An 18,043-nucleotide genomic window follows, 5' to 3' on the forward strand; every position below is an offset into this window, starting at 1 on the left:
AATAAAAAAAATTAAAAGAAAATATGCACCAAATTTCTTTGGCATCAATCATATCATGCTTCATTTTGACCACTGTGGCTTCCATTTTCATGGTGCTCATGAGCAACTATATAAGTATTCAACTATACGAAAGAAAAGGTTTTTAATTATTCTTACCTGAAGGAACATAGAATGAATCCCCAGTTGTTATGATATAAGGTGTTTCGTGTAAGGTACATAAAAGGTCACCAAAGTTAACATAAAAAATCTGTAAAATTAAAAATTAAAATCTCATTTCAAATTGTAACACCACAACAACTACACTCCAAAGAAACTTAAAAGTAAATGTGGTAGGCAGAATAACGGCCCTCCAAAGACATCAATGCTCTAATCTCCAGAATTTGTTACGTCACATGGCAAAGGAGACCTCGAGATGGTGAGATTATCCTGGATTACCTAAATGGGCCCAATCTAATTACATAAACCTTACTTGAAAGTGGACAATTTTCCTACTGGAAGCAGACGAGAGATGAAGCAGAGAAGTCAGAGAAATTTGAAGCATGAAAAGGGCTTTCACTGTTGCTAGCACTGAAGATAAGAGAGCCATAAGCCAAGGAGTATAGACTATTTCTAGACACCCCAGCCAACAGCCAGTGAGGAAACAGGAACCTCAGCCCTACAGCCACGTGAAACTGAATTCTGCCAACAGCCTGAATGAATTTGAAACATTCATTCTAAAAGCCTTCAGAGAGGAATACAGATCTCACAACACCTTGATTCCAGCCTAGTGATACTCTAAACAGAGTACTCAGCCAAGCCCACCTGATTTCTAACCTACGTAACTGTGAGATAATAAATGAGAGTTGTTTAAATTTGTGGTAATTTGTTAAAGCAGTACTAGTACAGGAAAACATTTCTTTTGTTCTTCCTTATTATTTACCAGTTTATGAAAATTCAGAACCATTGTAAAGAATATCACTTAGCTATACTAGAAAAATAGCTAGGTTTTATGTACACCTCTTTAAAGGTTACATGCTTGGTATATGTAACAATCTGACTGATGAATCAAAGAGAGAACAAAAAGCAAAAAAAAAAAAGTACATTTAAAGAAGCATCAACATTAAGTAAGAGGATAAATATAGTGCTCAGTCATACAGGCTTCCATATTCAAACACAGCAAATTTTACATTTTATATATAGATAGCACCTGGCAATGACCTGTTTTTTTGACAACTAAATACAAAATGTAGGGCCTTCAAACTCTGAGATTCAAATTCTGAGATTCAGCCATCAAGAATATTTTGCCTCAGAGAATTATGCCTTCTCCTTTTTTTCTTACCACTTTTGTAAAATGAGCCTAAAATACCAGAAAAACGAAAGCAGCTAGCACTTATCCAGCACTTACCCCATGCCAGCCACTGTTCTAAGCACTTCACTTTTACTCATTTAATGTATGCATCTACCAATGAGACAGTACTATTTTAATAGCTTTTCACAGATGAAAAAAATGAGGCACAGAGAAGTGTAACTTTCCAAGGTCACAATGTAAATGGAAGAGCTGGAATTTGAACTCAGGTACTTTGATTCCAGAATCCATGTTCTTAGCCACTACAATATACTCTCTCAATGGAACACTCTTAAAGTGGTTCTAATTTAATAAAATAAGTATATTTATTACATCCAAAAAAATTTGCCTAAAAAAAGGAACACACATACTACCCAGAAAGTCAAGCATGTATTTATAGACGTTTTTTCTTTATCTATTCAGTTTGGCTCTCTATGCACACCTCTCCCCATTTCTGCAAACATTTTACTAAGAATGCTTTTGAAATACACAAAAATAGAATGACCTCCCACAAATAAATACTGAACCCTGATACCCTGCTCTTTTCAAAGTCTGATTCCCCCATTCCATATTATTTTGAAATAAATGCCCAGCATCATAAACCATCTGTAAATATTTCAATGTGTACTGAAAGACCAAAGTCCTTTTTTAAAACATGACAACACTGTTGTCACACATAAAAATAAATGAATATTTAGTGTTAAACTCCCAGTCAATATTCAAATTTCCAGTTGTCTCTTCAATGTCTTACTTTCAAGGGTGTGTTTGAATTGGGATCCAAGTAAGAGTCACATATGGTCAGTGCTTGATCTATCTTTTAAAGCACTCAATCTATTGAGTGGTTATCAATTTGGGGGTGATTTTGTCCCTCAGGGGACAATTGGTAATGTCTTTAATTCTCACAACTAGAGGGGTACTACTGGAATCTAGTGTGTAGAGGCCAGGGTTGCTTCTAAACCTCTTACAATGCACAGGATAGCCTCCCTACAACAAAGAATTATTGAGTCCAAAATGTCAATAGTGCCACGGTTGAGGACCCTGATCTCTATACATTCCACGTGGTTGTCTTTTTTATTCCTTGCACCTTATTTATTAAAGAAATCAAGCAGCAAAATTTGTTTTAAAAATCTTTACACAGCTAGATTTTGCTTATTACAACGCCAGGTTGTCATCTGAAAAGTCTGCCATTCTTTATTTCCTGTAAATCGGTGGTTAGATCTAAGGACTTAACTTCAGGTGGTTGTGTGTGGGTTTTTTTTTTTTTTTTTTTTTTAAAGAAGGTGGGGAAGGCAAGACTACTTCATAGACAGTGTTGTATTCTTCCATCAGGAGACACATAATGTCTGGTTGTGTTCTTTTTAGATGTTAGTAGACAATGATGCTAGAACCAATAGTTTATTGGGTGTTGTAAAATGGTAATAGTCCATTCTAACAGTCATTCTTCATTTATTAATTGGACTATTTCTAAAAAGGATAAACTTCCCCTCATCTATTATTTGATTACCTAGTAGTACAGTTTATATGAGAACAGCAGAATAAATGTTTAATTATTTTCCTTTACTTACCATATTTGTCAAAGTGAGTTGGCTTCCTAGAATTCTCCAACAGTGATGAATTTTTTCTTTTTGTAGTAGCCTTACAAATTCATGGATTTAGATATAATTGATGTGTATCAATCCAATGAAGTTATTCTTATTGATACTCAAGTTTTCATATTTTTGTCCAGAGACAGCATCTTCAAGTTGGATCCTGAGACCTTATGACCCAATCCTAATGGTTTTGATAGTCTGCTATCAGGTATGATAAATATTCCAAGCTCAGTCCCAGGCCTGGAATCAGACATTTCTCTAAGGAACTCTGGTTCCTTTAAGTGTGTTGCTATCACTTTTTTGATTTTTTACCTCTGGAACAATTATTGTCTAGTTTTTCATATATTTCTACCTTTTATTTGGGTTTTTTCTCTCTTCTGGTTTTTGACTGGTCTTCCACATCACTTAACTTTAATATTTTCCATTTCTTTTCTTTCTAAAAACATTAATTAATTAATTTATTTATTTATTTATTTGGCTGCATCGGGTCTTAGTTGCAGCATGTGGGATCCTTCACTGCAGTGCGCAGGCTCTTTGTTGCAATGCGTGGGCTTCTCTCTAGCTGTGGCGCACGGGCTTAGTTGCCCCGCGGCATGTGGGATCTTAGCTCCCCAACCAGGGACTGAACTTGCATCTGCTGCATTGGAATGCAGATTCTTAACCACTGGACCACCAGGGAAGTCCCAATATTTCCCATTTCTTAATACCCTTTTGTTTTCTAGGAGAGCTCCACAACAAACTCCCGTAGTTAATTTGTTCATTCTTCTGTGGTTTGAATTTAACAAATCTACCACTGCTATTTTCTCTCTTACTCATTATCTAGACCTGAGTTTGAAAGAAAGAGTTAATGGCTTATGCTGGTTCTCCATCTTGCTCTTGTTTCTCAAAAGCATATATTTAAAAGTGTGCTTCATTTTTTAAAAATGTAAAAATACTCCCCTTGTTATTAAAAAAAACCTTTAAGTCTAGTTTTCATTATAAAAACTTAAAGGCAATATTTAGAAGAAACAAAAATAAACTATAATCACCTATTGACATGTTATTTTCTATAGTTCCTTCAAGGTTCTGTCATTTTCATTTTTAATTTCTACTCAGAAAAAAACAAAAAGAATTTTCTACTTTTCAGTTTCCTTAAATATTTATCCTAAAGGTGTTCCTATATGGCTATTCTGCAAAATAATATACTTAAAATAATATAAAAATGTTTAGTATAGCACCTGGAACATATAAGTGCTATATAACTGATTATCACATATAATGGTTTATCTCATTACTAAGTCAAAATATAATATAACCATTTTTTTCCTGCAGCACACATTTCAGTGATTTCCAATTTTTGCAATTACTGTCTATGTTAAAATAAAGAGCTACATATGTTCAAACACTTCCAAATATTTACTATTCAATATTCCTTTTTTAAAGGAATAAAGGCATTATAGCTTTATGGGTAACTACAGTTAGTTCAATGATGACATTTCATAATGTGTATTTTCATTATTAATTGTTCCTTAATGATTACACAGGGATTATCTATTACTTTAGTTAGTATAATATGTTATATTTACTCTTTTAATACCACCTGGAGATCTATGACATTTTAAGATTGGATTAAAGAATACTTATAAATACTTTAGATCTGGATTCTACATACTATACTGATATAGCAATAAATTATTCTTTTACTCTTATGTGTATCTTTTCCTTTCCCTGCCTTGATTTGCCCTTCTTAGTTAATATAAACTGAAGGGTCCTGATGCTCTTTCTGTTTCTCCTTTGTGGGCTTTCAGTTTATCAGTAAAAAGAACTGTTTTGAACCATGATTTCACAGGTTCCTGAAATGTTACTTACAGAAAGATGTACCTCAGATGTAACATGTTTTAAATGCTGGTATAATATTAAATATTCTTTAAATCTGGTGATTTTAAAAATCTTTCATTTTCAAATTCAAAATGCAAAAATTATCTGATATAAATACAATGTTATAGGGGTGTGTGTCTCCAGTGAGAAAGAGACAGAGAGACAGACTCAGAGAAGAGAGACTCACCTTGAGTCTCATTATAACTTCAGCCAATAATACTGCTATATACAGTAATATATTCTTCAATACTTATTGAAGCAACTAGCTCCCAGTCCTCAATCTGCTGTTATACTTAATCTCAATAATCCCCTCCAGCTCTAAAATTCTAATGATTTGTTTGCAAAACTAATTTCAAGGATTCTTTTTTTTTTTTTTTTTTGGGTACGCGGGCCTCTCCCTGCTGTGGCCTCATTCTTCAATACTTATTGAAGCAACTAGCTCCCAGTCCTCAATCTGCTGTTATACTTAATCTCAATAATCCCCTCCAGCTCTAAAATTCTAATGATTTGTTTGCAAAACTAATTTCAAGGATTCTTTTTTTTTTTTTTTTGCGGTACACGGGCCTCACTGTTGTGGTCTCTCCCTTTGCAGAGCACAGGCTCCGGACGCGCAGGCTCAGCGGCCATGGCTCACAGGCCTAGCCACTCCGTGGCATGTGGGATCTTCCCAGACCGGAGCACGAACCCGTGTCCCCTGCATCAGCAGGCAGACTCTCACCACTGCGCTACCAGGGAAGCCCTCAAGGATTCTTTTAAGTAAAGACGATTCCCTAAACTTCTGAATCTCAAGCCTACACTGCTATGCACAGAACAAGTACTTTTAAACAGCCATTGGTTGACTGACTTTAAACAGATGAAAAAAACTAAAAAATTATCTGTGCACTATAGTAATCATATATCATTTCTGAGGAAACGCTTCATCAAGTCCAACAAATCAGAGTTGTGCCAAGAGCAAAACATAAATATATGGAAAAATACACTCACCAATGTGTCTAGGCCAACATGCTGCTTTCCCTTTTCTTGACGTGGTCCTAATACCAATTTTCCAGTAGAAAAAAATGGTGTATCCAATGTTTTATATACTTTCAACTCACCATGTTCAACACAAAATTGGTATGTATCTCGTGGCCTTACAAGATCTAAGGGAAAAAAATATATATAAGTACAAAGTAATAGCAATGACACTTCTCTGATACAGCATATACACACATATATAGACATAAACCTGCCTTAGAAAGATAGATGTGATTAATATCACTGACTCTGGAGCTAGAATGCCACAGGTCAGATCCTATCTCTGTCTTACAAGCTGTGTGAACTTAGCCAAGTTGCTTATCCTATTTGTGTCTACATTTTCTTTTCTATAAAATGGGATAATAATACTTCATCTATGTTAGAGCTGTGAATATCAAATGACTTAAAGTGTGTAAAGTATTTAAAACACTGGCACAAAGTAAGCATTAGGTAAGTCTTGGCTATTAATAATAACAATGGTAGTATTACTATTTTTCCCATAATAGCTCAGACAGAAAACAAAATCAGCTAAGAGATAAGAAAGGATTCCTATCTTTAAAAAGTTTAACATAGCCACAATACAAATGTATCATCATCATGTCAATAAATTCCTTTGTGCTTGCTTGACTGATTATTAAATAACAAGATTTTTATTTATTTATCAGGTAAAGCCTCTAAGTAACCGGAGTTCTAACTGTAGCTCACAAATTACTATATCACTTTTTTTTTTTTTTTTCCAGTACGTGGGCCTCTCACTGTTGTGGTCTCTCCCGTTGCGGAGCACAGGCTCCGGACGCGCAGGCTCAGTGGCCATGGCTCACGGGCCTAGCCGCTACACGGCATGTGGGATCTTCCCGGACGGGGGCACAAACCCATGTCCCCTGCATCGGCAGGTGGACTCTCAACCACTGCACCACCAGGGAAGCCCTACTATATCACTTTTTAATTTCCCTTTTACTTACAACCTTTTCCAGACCTATAATTAATACATTTTTCCATCATCAGCTTCTGACTGTACTCCCACAGACTACAGGATATAGAAAATACATAGGCTCAAGAAACAAAAACTGATGAATTCTTGACAACACACAACTTTTTTAACCTGATACAGTATAGCATGTTTTTAGTTAAGACACTTCACTAAACAAAATTCTCTGTGCTTCTACCTCTGTTGCCAAATAAACAATGTGGAATATAGAAATAACTTTGCTATTTAAGATATCAAATGGAACCTATGCCACAGTCAAAATTTTAAGTGTAAATACTGCCTCTCTGGTTTGAGAGATCTGTCCTCTGACTTGGGATAAATAGTCCCAAGTACTCACTGGTACAGTCAAAACAGTTGTTAAAACATTTAAATATTTCCTGTATGTATATATTCCCTGGTTGGTAAATAGCTGAGTGTCCCCTACTTAACCCCACCACTCTATAGCCCATCCCTTGGGACTTCCCATGTTGTCCTAGACACTAAATGTTTAATGCCTATTAAGTACAGGAGGAGGCTTCTAGGACCCTGTACCAGCCTTAAGGTTCAGCATGGCATTTGTTTGGCTGACTGATGCCCTTGCTAGTCATCTCCAGAAAGGTTTTATACCCCAGATACTAATATTGGCATCTCACAGCACCAAAGGCTGTCTAAATCCTGCCACAATCCCCATCTGGTCTCACAGTAAGAGTGTATCCAGGAGTCTGCCAGTTAACTTGCTAGAGTTCCCCATGAACAGCCCCTGTCCGCTTGTGTCCTCGTGGTCAAAGAAGGCCTGGACCCTATTGGCAGAGGCAACACTCCTGATGGTAGCACTTGTATCACAGAGGACAAATGCATGGTACTATATGTACCCTGGAGGTTGTCTGCCATCAATTCCCCTAGTATAGTCCTCATACAGGCTGCTTATTTGAATTAGACTCTCTACTAGACTTTGGCTCTGAAAGATCTGGGGAGAGAAAGAGAAAGCAGACAAGCCAGACTTGTTTGTCCTTACTAGTTGTTAAATTAAGTATTCTCAATATCAACCCTGATCTTACCCATAAGAATAATCTCTCGTGTTTCTGGGTCCTTTACCCTCGTTGGCTGCAAAGGATCTCCCAGAGGTATATTCAGATTTACCACGAATTTATTCTCTGTAAAAGAAATACCACTGAAATACTACTTACTTAAAATTCTTTTCCATTAAAAAAAATCTAGTATGAAATACAGCTATGGACAAGTTGTAAATAAAAATTGCCAGAGGTATATCTTTTTCCTGTTTATCAATGACCACTTTGATAAACAAAAATTCAAAAATCACAATGATTTACCACAGAAGCAAACATCCTAAACTTATTTTCTGACAGCTTTTGAACTCTTGCATCATCAAGAAGTTAAATGGTGTTTTGCATATTCTCTAAGAGAGCTGAAGTATACAATACACTTTAAAAAATTCTTTAACATGTTTATTTTAACCATAATTCGAGAATGGAAAAGATAAGCTTCATTTGACAGGTCAATTTACTCAGGTGGAAATGTTTTACACTCTGCTATTAATGATTTTTTTTAAAGAATAAAATTAGTTCACTTTCAAAATCTGAAAAAAAAAGGGACATTAAAAAGATAATTTACCCTGAAGTAGTAGTATATCTGAAGCTTTTAGAGATATATTTCAAAATTTGCAAAGAGCTACTTCTCAAAGCACTGTTATAAAATAAGGAATAAGTTCATACTTCTTTCATCATTATCAAGACAGATCCTTTTCCTATTAACTATTGTATTGACTCTTCCCAAGTTTCCTTTTGCTTTCCTTTTAGATGATACTTTGTCTGGGGACAGTATTCCACCAATCACAAATCCTCCTGAAATTTAACCAAAAAAAAAAAAAGGTAAATTATCATACCTGGCAAAGTGAAAATCTTGAAACAAAACTCATTAAATTAGTACAGCACATTTCCTTTCAAAGTATCAAAGAATACATTAGTTTTACCACACTCTACAGTTAAAAATTCAAACAACACAAATAGCAACCAATTTCACTTGTCTCTAACTATCCTAAATCTAGAAGCACTGATGAAACATGACTGAATGATCTCTATTGCTTGAAATCAAGTCATCAGTGGAAGTGTAAAAAACAAAGAACACAAAGATCAGCAATGAACTATTTATAGTAATCCACATGTCAGTTTAGTCCTTTGACTCAGAAATATACATCAAAAGAAAGGAAATAACTTTATGATAACACTCACTATACTTTCTTTCCCACCCTCTACAATTTTTGTAGAAAAATATAAGAAAATAGAATGAGAATAATAATGGGGAATACTTAATCTTTGACAGTTATAATTTTCTCATGTTCTGACCTAATGCTTCATTTTATGCAATTAAAACCCTTGCTAGGTAGTATAAAAATAATAACACTCTATCAAGCCACATGCTCACCTCAAATTGCTACCAAAAAGAAAACAAATCAGCATCTCTATAGTAATCAGAGAAATCTGGACTTGAATCTATTGTCACATTTTTGGAGGATAATGATTAAATAAGGTAATGTATGTAAATACATAAGACAGTACTTGGCACATAATGAACGTAAATAAATTGTAGCAATTATCATTATTATTATTTTGAGACACTAAAGCATAAATTTTACCAGATGGCCTCCCTTGATAATCTATTCGCTCCCCTCTCCAATATTCCAAAGGTTTTGATCGTGTTCTCATGGTCCTGCGAACATTTGGTGTGTTGGAGGGCAATACTGTAAAAAGACATCAAAAAATGCACATATATGCACATATATGTTTAGCTGGATGATACTCTGCAGTGAAAAGATTGATAATACTTTCTAGAACACAAATGCTTTTAGACAAAACACTAGAAAAACAAATTTTAAGACATATTTGTGTTATTAAAGAAATGCCAAGCTACTAGATTGGAAAAGATTTAAAAACATGGTAACATTCACGGTTAATGATGTTAAAGGTACACCGGAATTCTCATATATTGTAGGTAGAAATATAAACTGATGACAATTTGACAATACCTATAATTGTAATACTGTTTGATGTAGAAATTTCATCTTTAGAAAATGAGTTTGCAAAATATTCACAAAAATGGGCAAAGATATAGGTGTTAAGTACATTCATGGTAGTACTGTTCATAATAGAAACAGAAAAGAAAAAGCAAAAAGCAAACTGAAAACCACCTAAATGCTCAACAATAGGAAGTTTATAAATCAGGGGTGGTTATGTATACATGTGTTTGTGTGTATACACACATATCTACTCATTTTATTTGAACAAGGCAAAGTTCTATATACTAAGTTTGTTGGCTACATAATCAACTTCCTATGTTCTTACTTCTGGTTTGCTGGAGTTGTCAATTCTGAAAGTGGTTTAACAAAATCTCCCAGTCTAACTGTATTGTTTAAATTAAAATCTCCTTGCTTCTCCTTAGTTTTTTTCCTTTACACATTTTAGTTGCTAGATTGTTTGGTACATAGTACTTTATGATTTTTCTATCTTCTTCATAAAGTGCTAATTTTATTATTACAAGTCCTTCATCCTGTTCAGCACTTTTAACCTTAAATTTCAATTCACCTAATATTAAAAATATACTTTCTTTCTGTTTATATTAGCATACTTAATTCTTTGATAATCTTCTATTTTAAAACCTGTTTTAAGTATTTCTTATAAACACATAGGTAAGTTTGTTTTGTTTAACCAAATCTGATAGTCTCTATCTTACTAGAGGAATTCAATCCATTCACACTTATTTAGTATAACAAGTAATACACATCTATTTATTTCTTCCATTTTACTTTATATTTACAGGTTATTTTACATCAGTGATTCTTTTTTTCCCTCATTCTCACTGGTTTGGTCAGAATACCATTCCTTCCTCCATACCCCAAACCTTGGTCATTTCAAAGTTTACTGTGCTTTTTCACTCTAATATTGGTTACCTTCCCATTCCTGACACTCAACAGTCATACTCATTTCTCCATCATTATATTAAAAACTATATCCCTGGGGCTTCCCTGGTGGCGCAGTGGTTGAGAGTCCACCTGCCGATGCAGGGGACACGGGTTCGTGCCCCAGTCCGGGAAGATCTCACGTGCCATGGAACGGCTGGACCCGTGAGCCATGGCTGCTGAGCCTGGGTGTCCAGAGCCTGTGCTCCGCAACGGGAGAGGCCACAACAGTGAGAAGCCTGCGTACAGCAAAAAAAAACAACAAAAACTATATCCCCTACCAAGATGTTGTCTTCTCCTTTTTCTCATTTAGTAAAATGAAACTTTTAGACTACTTTTATTACCCCTCTTCCACTCCTACTCTCCTCCCCACCACACCAAGTTTTGTTAAGATAGTGTGGATTTCAAGCTATCACTGCAAAAATCCTTACTTAGTACTTATAAATCCCCAATCATATTAGCATTAAGTAGTAGACACATCCTAAGGTGTGAGCAATGAGACACACCTTTATATAATCCCCTTCGCTGGGATACATGTGGAACCTATGACACACTCAACAGAATATGGCAAAAGCAATGGGAAGTCACTTCTGTGATTACATCATGATCATACATATAAGACACTACCAGAAGGAGAGAAAAATTCTTCCTTGCTCACTTTGGAGAAGCAAGCTGCCATACCGTGAAGATCTATGAAAAGGGTCATGCGACAAGGAACTGCAGGTGACCCCTAGAAGTCAAGACTAGTGGCCCATGGCTCACAGCCACCAAGGAAACAGGTACCTCAGTCCTACAATTCCAAGGAACTGAATTCTGCTAACAACTACATGAGCTTGTGGTGGTTAACAGGACCTCGAGCTTCAGGTAAGATCATGGCCCAGGCTGAGACGTTGGACTGCAGCCTGTGAAACCCTTGAACAGAGGACCCAGCTAATTTGTGCCTTAGCTCCTAACCCACGGAAACCAAGGGATAATAATGTGTGTTGTCTAAACAACTAAATTTGTAGTAATTTGGTACACAGCAACAGAAGACAAATATACATTGTTTAAATTTAATCACATATATTCAGAATCATTCCTCAGCACTGTTTCCTCTCTTTGAACTCATTTTTGACTTATATGATAGTTGGTTAGATAATCTTACATGGATATTTTACATAGAGGAAGCTAAACTTAATCTTGTGTTATCTGCAAAATAAATTCAGTTATCAGAAAGAAAGATACCGTGGCTAGTTAAAACATAGGATTGTAATACATTTTTTTTTTAACCATCTTTATTGGAGTATAATTGCTTTACAATGTTGTGTTAGACCTACTGTATAACAAGGTGAATAAGCTATATGTATACATATATCCCCATATCCCCTCCCTCTTGCGCCTCCCTCCCACCCTCCCCATCCCACCCATCGAGGTGGTCACAAAGCACTGAGCTGATCTCCCTGTGCTATGCAGCTGCTTCCCACTAGCTAGCTATTTTACATTTCATAGTGTATATATGTCAATGTTACTCTCTCACTTCGTCCCAGCTTACCCTTCTCCCTCCCCGTGACCTCAAGTCCATTCTCTACGTCTGCGTCATTATTCCTGTCCTGCCCCTAGGTTCATCAGAATCATTTTTTTTTTTAGATTCCATATATGTGTGTTAGCATACGGTATTTGTTTTTCTCTTTCTGACTTACTTCACTCTGTATGACAGACTCTAAGTCCATCCACCTCATTACAAGTAACTCAATTTCATTTCTTTTTATGGCTGAGTAATATTCCATTGTGTGTGTGTGTGTGTGTGTGTGTGTATATATATATATGCCACATCTTCTTTATCCATTCATCTCTTGATGGACACTTAGGTTGCTGCCATGTCCTGGCTATTGTAAATAGTGCAGCAATGAACACTGTGGTACATGACTCTTTTTGAATTGTGGTTTTCTCAGGTATGTGACCAGTAGTGGGACTGCTGGGTCATATGATAGTTATATTTTTATTTTTTTAAGGAACCTCCATTCTGTTCTCCATAGTGGCTGTATCAATTTACATTCCCACCAACAGTGCAAGAGGGTTCCCTCTTCTCCACACCCTCTCCAGCATTTATTGTTTGTAGATTTTGTGATGATGGCCATTCTGACTGGTGTGAAGTGATACCTTATTGTAGTTTTGATTTGCATTTCTCTAATGATTAGTGATGTTGGGCATATTTCCATGTGTTTGTTGGCAATCTGCATATCTTCTTTGGAGAAATATCCATTTAGGTTTTCTGCCCATTTTTGGACTGGGTTTTTTATTGATATTGAGCTACATGAGCTGCTTGTATATTTTGGAGATTAATCCTTTGTCAGTTGCTTCATTTGCACATATTTTCTCCCATTCTTAGGACTGTCTTTTCGTCTGGTTTATGGTTTCCTTTGCTGTGCAAAAGCTTTTAATTTACATTAGGTCCAATTGTTTATTTTTGTTTTCATTCCCTTTACTCCAGGAGGTGGGTCAAAAAGGATCTTGCTGTGATTTATCTCATGGAGTGTTCTGCCTATGTTTTCCTCTAAGAGTTTTACAGTGTCTTGCCTTACATTTAGGCCTTTAATCCATTTTGAGTTTATTTTTGGGTATGGTGTTAGGGAATGTTCTAATGTCATTCTTTTACATGTAGCTATCCAGTTTTCCCAGCACCACTTATTGAAGAGGCTGTCTTTTCTCCATTGTATACTCTTGCCTCCTTTATCAAAGATAAGGTGACCACATGTGCATGGCTTTATCTCTGGGCTTTCTATCCTGTTCCATTGATTTATATTCCTGTTTTTTTGCCAGTACCATACTGCCTTGATTACTGTAGCTTTGTAGTACAGTCTGAAGTCCGGGAGCCTGATTCCTCCAGCTCTGTTTTTCTTTCTCAAGATTGCTTTGGCTATTCAGGGTCTTTTGTGTTTCCATACAAATTGTGAAATATTTTGTTCTGGTTCTGTGAAAAATGCCACTGGTAGTTTCACAGGGATTGCACTGAATCTGTAGATTGCTTTGGGTAGTATAGTCATTTTCACAATGTTGATTCTTCCAACCCAAGAACATGATATATCTCTCCATCTGTTTGTATCATCTTTAATTTCCTTCATTAGTGTCTAATATTTTTCTGTATACAGTTCTTTTGTCTCCTTAGGTAGGTTTATTCCTAGGTATTTTATTCTTCTTGTTGCAATGGTAAATGGGAGTGTTTTCTTGATTTCACTTTCAGATTTTTCATCATTAGTGTACAGGAATTCAAGAGACTTCTGTATGTTAATTTTGTATCCTGCTACTTTACCAAATTCATTGATTAGCTCTAGTAGTTTTCTGGTAGCATCTTTAGGATTCTCTAGGTATAGTATCATATCATCTGCAAACAGTGACAGTTTTACTACTTCTTTTCCACTTTGGATTCCTTTTATTTCTTTTTCTTCTCTGATGGCTGTGGCTAAGGCTTCGAAAACTATGTTGAATACTAGTGGTGAGAGTGGGCAACCTTGTCTTGTTCCTGATCTTAGAGGACATGGTTTCAGTTTTTCACCATTGAGAACGATGTTGACTGTGGATCTGTCATATATAGCTTTTATTATGTTGAGGCAGGTTCCCTCTATGCCGACTTTCTGGAGAGTTTTTTCATAAATGGGTGTTGAATATTGTCAAAAGCTTTTTCTGCATCTATTGAGATTATTATATGGTTTTTAATCCCTCAATTTGCTAATATGGTGTATCATATTAATTGATTTGCGTATACTTAAGAATCTTTGCATTCTTGGGTTAAACCCCACTTGATCATGGTGTATGATCCTTTTAATGTGCTGTTGGATTCTGTTTGCTAGTATTTTGTTGAGGATTTTTGCATCTATGTTCATCAGAGATACTGGCCTGCAGTTTTCTTTTTTTGTGACATCTTTGTCTGGGTTTGGCATCAGGGTGATGGTAGCTTTGTAGAATGAGTTTGGGAGTATTCCCCCTTCTGCTATATTTTTGAAGAGTTTGAGAAGGATGGGTGTTAGCTCTTATCTAAATGTTTGATAGAATTGGCCTGTAAATCCATCTGGTCCTGGGCTGTTTACTGGAAGACTGTTAATCACAGTTTCAATTTCAGTGCTTGTGATTGGTCTGTTTATATTTTCTATTTCTTCCTGGTTCAGTCTCAGAAGGTTGTACTTTTCTAAGAATGTGTCCATTTCTTCCAAGTTGCCCATTTTATTGGCATAGAGTTGCTTGTAGTAATTTCTCACAATCCTTTGTATTTCTGCACTGTCAGTTGTTACTTCTCCATTTTCATTCCTAATTCTGTTGGTTTGAGTCTTCTCCCTTTTTTCTTCGTAAGTCTGGCTAATGGTTTATCAATTTTGTTTATCTTCTCAAAGAACCAGCTTTTAGTTTTATTGATCTTTGCTATTGTTTCCTTCATTTCTTTTTCACTTATTTCTGATCTGATCTTTATGAATTTTTTCCTTCTGCTAACTTTGGGTTTTCTTGTCTTTCTTTCTCTAATTGCTTTAGGTGTAAGGTTAGGTTGTTTGAGATTTTTCTTGTTTCTTGAGGTAGGATTGTTTTGCTATAAACTTCCCTCGTAGAACTGCTTTTACTGCATCCCACAGGTTTTGGGTCGTCGTGTTTCCATTGTCATTTGTTTCTATGTATTTTTTGATTTCCTCTTTGATTTCTTCAGTGACCTCTTGGTTATTCAGTAGCTTATTGTTTAGCCTCCACGTGTTTGTATATTTTACCATTTTTTTCCTGTAAATGATATCTAGTCTCATAGCATTGTGATCAGAAAATATACTTGATACAATTTTAGTTTTCTTAAATTTACCAAGGCTTGATTTGTGACCCAACATATGGTCTATCCTGCAGAATGTTCCATGAGCACTTGAGAAGAAAGTGTATTCTGTTGTTTTTGGATGGAATGTCCTATAAATATCAATTAAGTTCATCTTGTTTAATGTGTCATTTAAAGCTTGTTTCCTTATTTAGTTTCATTTTGGATGATCTGTCTATTGGTGAAAGTGGGGTGTTAAAGTCCCCTACTACGATTGTGTTACTGTGAATTTCCCCTTTTATGGCTGTTAGCATTTGCCTTATGTATTGCGGAGCTCCTACGTTGGGTGAATATATTGTTACAATTGTTGTATCTTCTTCTTGGATTGATCCCTTGATCATTCTGTAGTGTCCTTCTTTGTCTCCTGTAATAGTCTTTATTTTAAAATCTATTTTGTCTGATAGGAAAATTGCTACTCCAGCTTCCTTTTGATTTCCATTTGCATGGAATATCTTTTTCCATCCCCTTACCTTCAGTCTGTATGTGTCCCTAGGTCTGAAGTGGGTATCTTGTAGACAGCAAATATACGGGTCTTGTTTTTATATCCATTCAGCCAGTCTGTGTCTTTTGGTGGAAGCATTTAGTCCATTTACATTTAAGATAATTATCAATATGTACGTTCCTATGACCATTTTCTTAATTGTTGTGGGTTTGTTTTTGTAGTTCTTTCCCTTCTCTTGTGTTTCCTGCCTAGAGAAGTTCCTCTAGCATCTGCTGTAAATCTGGTTTGGTGGTGCTGAATTCCCATAACTTTTGCTTATCTGTAAAGGTTTTAATTTCTCCATCGAATCTCAATTAGATCCTTGCTGGGTAGAGTAATCTTGGTTGTAGGTTTTTCCCTTTCATCACTTTAAATATGTCCTGCCACTCCCTTCTGGCTTGCAGAGTTTCTGCTGAAAGATCAGCTGTTAACTTTATGGGGATTCCCTTGTATATTATTTGTTGTTTTTCCCTTGCTGCTTTTAATATGTTTTCTTTGTATTTAATTTTAGTTTGATTAATATGTGTCTTGGTGTGTTTCTCTTTGGGTTTATCTTGTATGGTACTTCTCTGTGCTTCCCGGACTTGACTATTTCCTTTCCCATGTTTGGGAAGTTTTCGACTATAATCTCTTCAAATATTTTCTCAGACCCTTTTTCTTTCTCTTCTTCTTCTGGGACCCCTATAATTTGAATGATTGTGTGTTTAATGTTGTCCCAGAGGTCTCTGACTGTCCTCAATTCTTTTCATTCTTTTTTCTTCATTATGCTCCCTGACAGTTATTTCCACCATTTTATTTTCTAGCTCACTTGTCTGTTCTTCTGCCTCAGTTATTCTGCTATTGATTCCTTCTACAGTATTTTTAATTTCAGTAATTGTGTTGTTCATCACTGTTTGCTCTTTAGTTCTCCCAGATCCTTGTTAAATGTTTCTTGTATTTTCTCCATTCTGTTTCCAGGATTTTGGATCATCTTTACTATCATTACTCTGAATTCTTTTGCAGGTAGACTGCCTATTTCCTCTTCATTTGTTTGGTTTGGTGGGTTTTTACCTTGCTCCTTCATCTGTAACATAGTTTTTTGTCTTTTTTTTTTTTTGATGGGTGGTGCTGTATTCCTGTCTTACTGGTTGTTTGGCCTGAGATGTCCAGCACTAGAGTTTGTAGGCACTTGGATAGATCCAGGTCTTGGTCCTGAGATGAGGACCTCCAGGAGGCCTCACTCCGATTGATATTCCATGGGGGCTGAGGTTCCCTGTTAGTCCAGCGGTTTGGACTCGCAGCTCCCACCCAGGAGCTCGGGCATGACCTCTGGCCTGATGACTAAGATCCCACAAGCTTTGTGGCACATAAAAAAAAAAAGGAAAGAAAGAAAAAGGAGCAGTACAATATCAAAGAATTAAAAAACAAAATAGGTCTTCCCTGGTGGCGCAGTGGTTGAGAGTCCGCCTGCCGATGCAGGGGACATGGGTTCGTGCCCCGGTCCAGGAAGATCCCACATGCCACGGAGCGGCTTGGCCCGTGAGCCACAGCCGCTGGGCCTGTGCATCCGGAGCCTGTGCTCCGCAACGGAAAAGGCCACAACAGTGAGAGGCCCACATACCACAAAAAAAATAAATAAATAAAAAATAAAATTAGAAAGATAAAAAATATATCAGGAAAAATAAAAGTATAATAGAAACAACCAGTCACTGGGGGTTCATCCTGTCCCCTTAGGTGTCCGTGGTGCCCCACCAGTGCCTGGTAGGTGCCCTAGTTGTGAGGAGACATGAATTCCACATGCTCCTAGTATGCCATCTTGACTACGCCTGCCTCTGTAATACATTTCTGAAAGGCTATATATATTATTTTATTCTTCCAGAGTTACATACGTGAGTTGTGGTAGTCAGGTTTTGTTGGGTTTCTTTTTCTCCTTTATATGTAACTTTTCTGTCTGGAAGCTTTCTTCTATCCTTGAAATTCAGGAATTTTATTCACTTATGTCTAGAGATGTATCTTTTTCATTAATTCTCTCTGGCAGTT

At 36.2% G+C, this 18,043-nt stretch overlaps 1 protein-coding gene across 1 annotated transcript in view; it reads right to left on the minus strand.

The window, feature by feature from the left end:
* The window catches only part of CENPC (centromere protein C), a 79,118-nt gene that overhangs the window by 1,087 nt on the left and 59,988 nt on the right, over nucleotides 1-18,043 (minus strand). The window contains exons 14-18 of the mRNA XM_007454456.1: nucleotides 9,405-9,509; nucleotides 8,485-8,613; nucleotides 7,810-7,905; nucleotides 5,755-5,909; nucleotides 157-247 (exon numbers count right to left, since the gene is read on the minus strand). Coding sequence (XP_007454518.1) covers nucleotides 157-247; nucleotides 5,755-5,909; nucleotides 7,810-7,905; nucleotides 8,485-8,613; nucleotides 9,405-9,509 — 576 coding nt within the window. The remainder of the gene's footprint in view (nucleotides 1-156; nucleotides 248-5,754; nucleotides 5,910-7,809; nucleotides 7,906-8,484; nucleotides 8,614-9,404; nucleotides 9,510-18,043) is intronic.

This window comes from Lipotes vexillifer, unplaced genomic scaffold (genome assembly GCF_000442215.2).
Source record: "Lipotes vexillifer unplaced genomic scaffold, Lipotes_vexillifer_v1.1 scaffold1478, whole genome shotgun sequence".
NCBI lineage: Eukaryota > Metazoa > Chordata > Mammalia > Artiodactyla > Lipotidae > Lipotes > Lipotes vexillifer.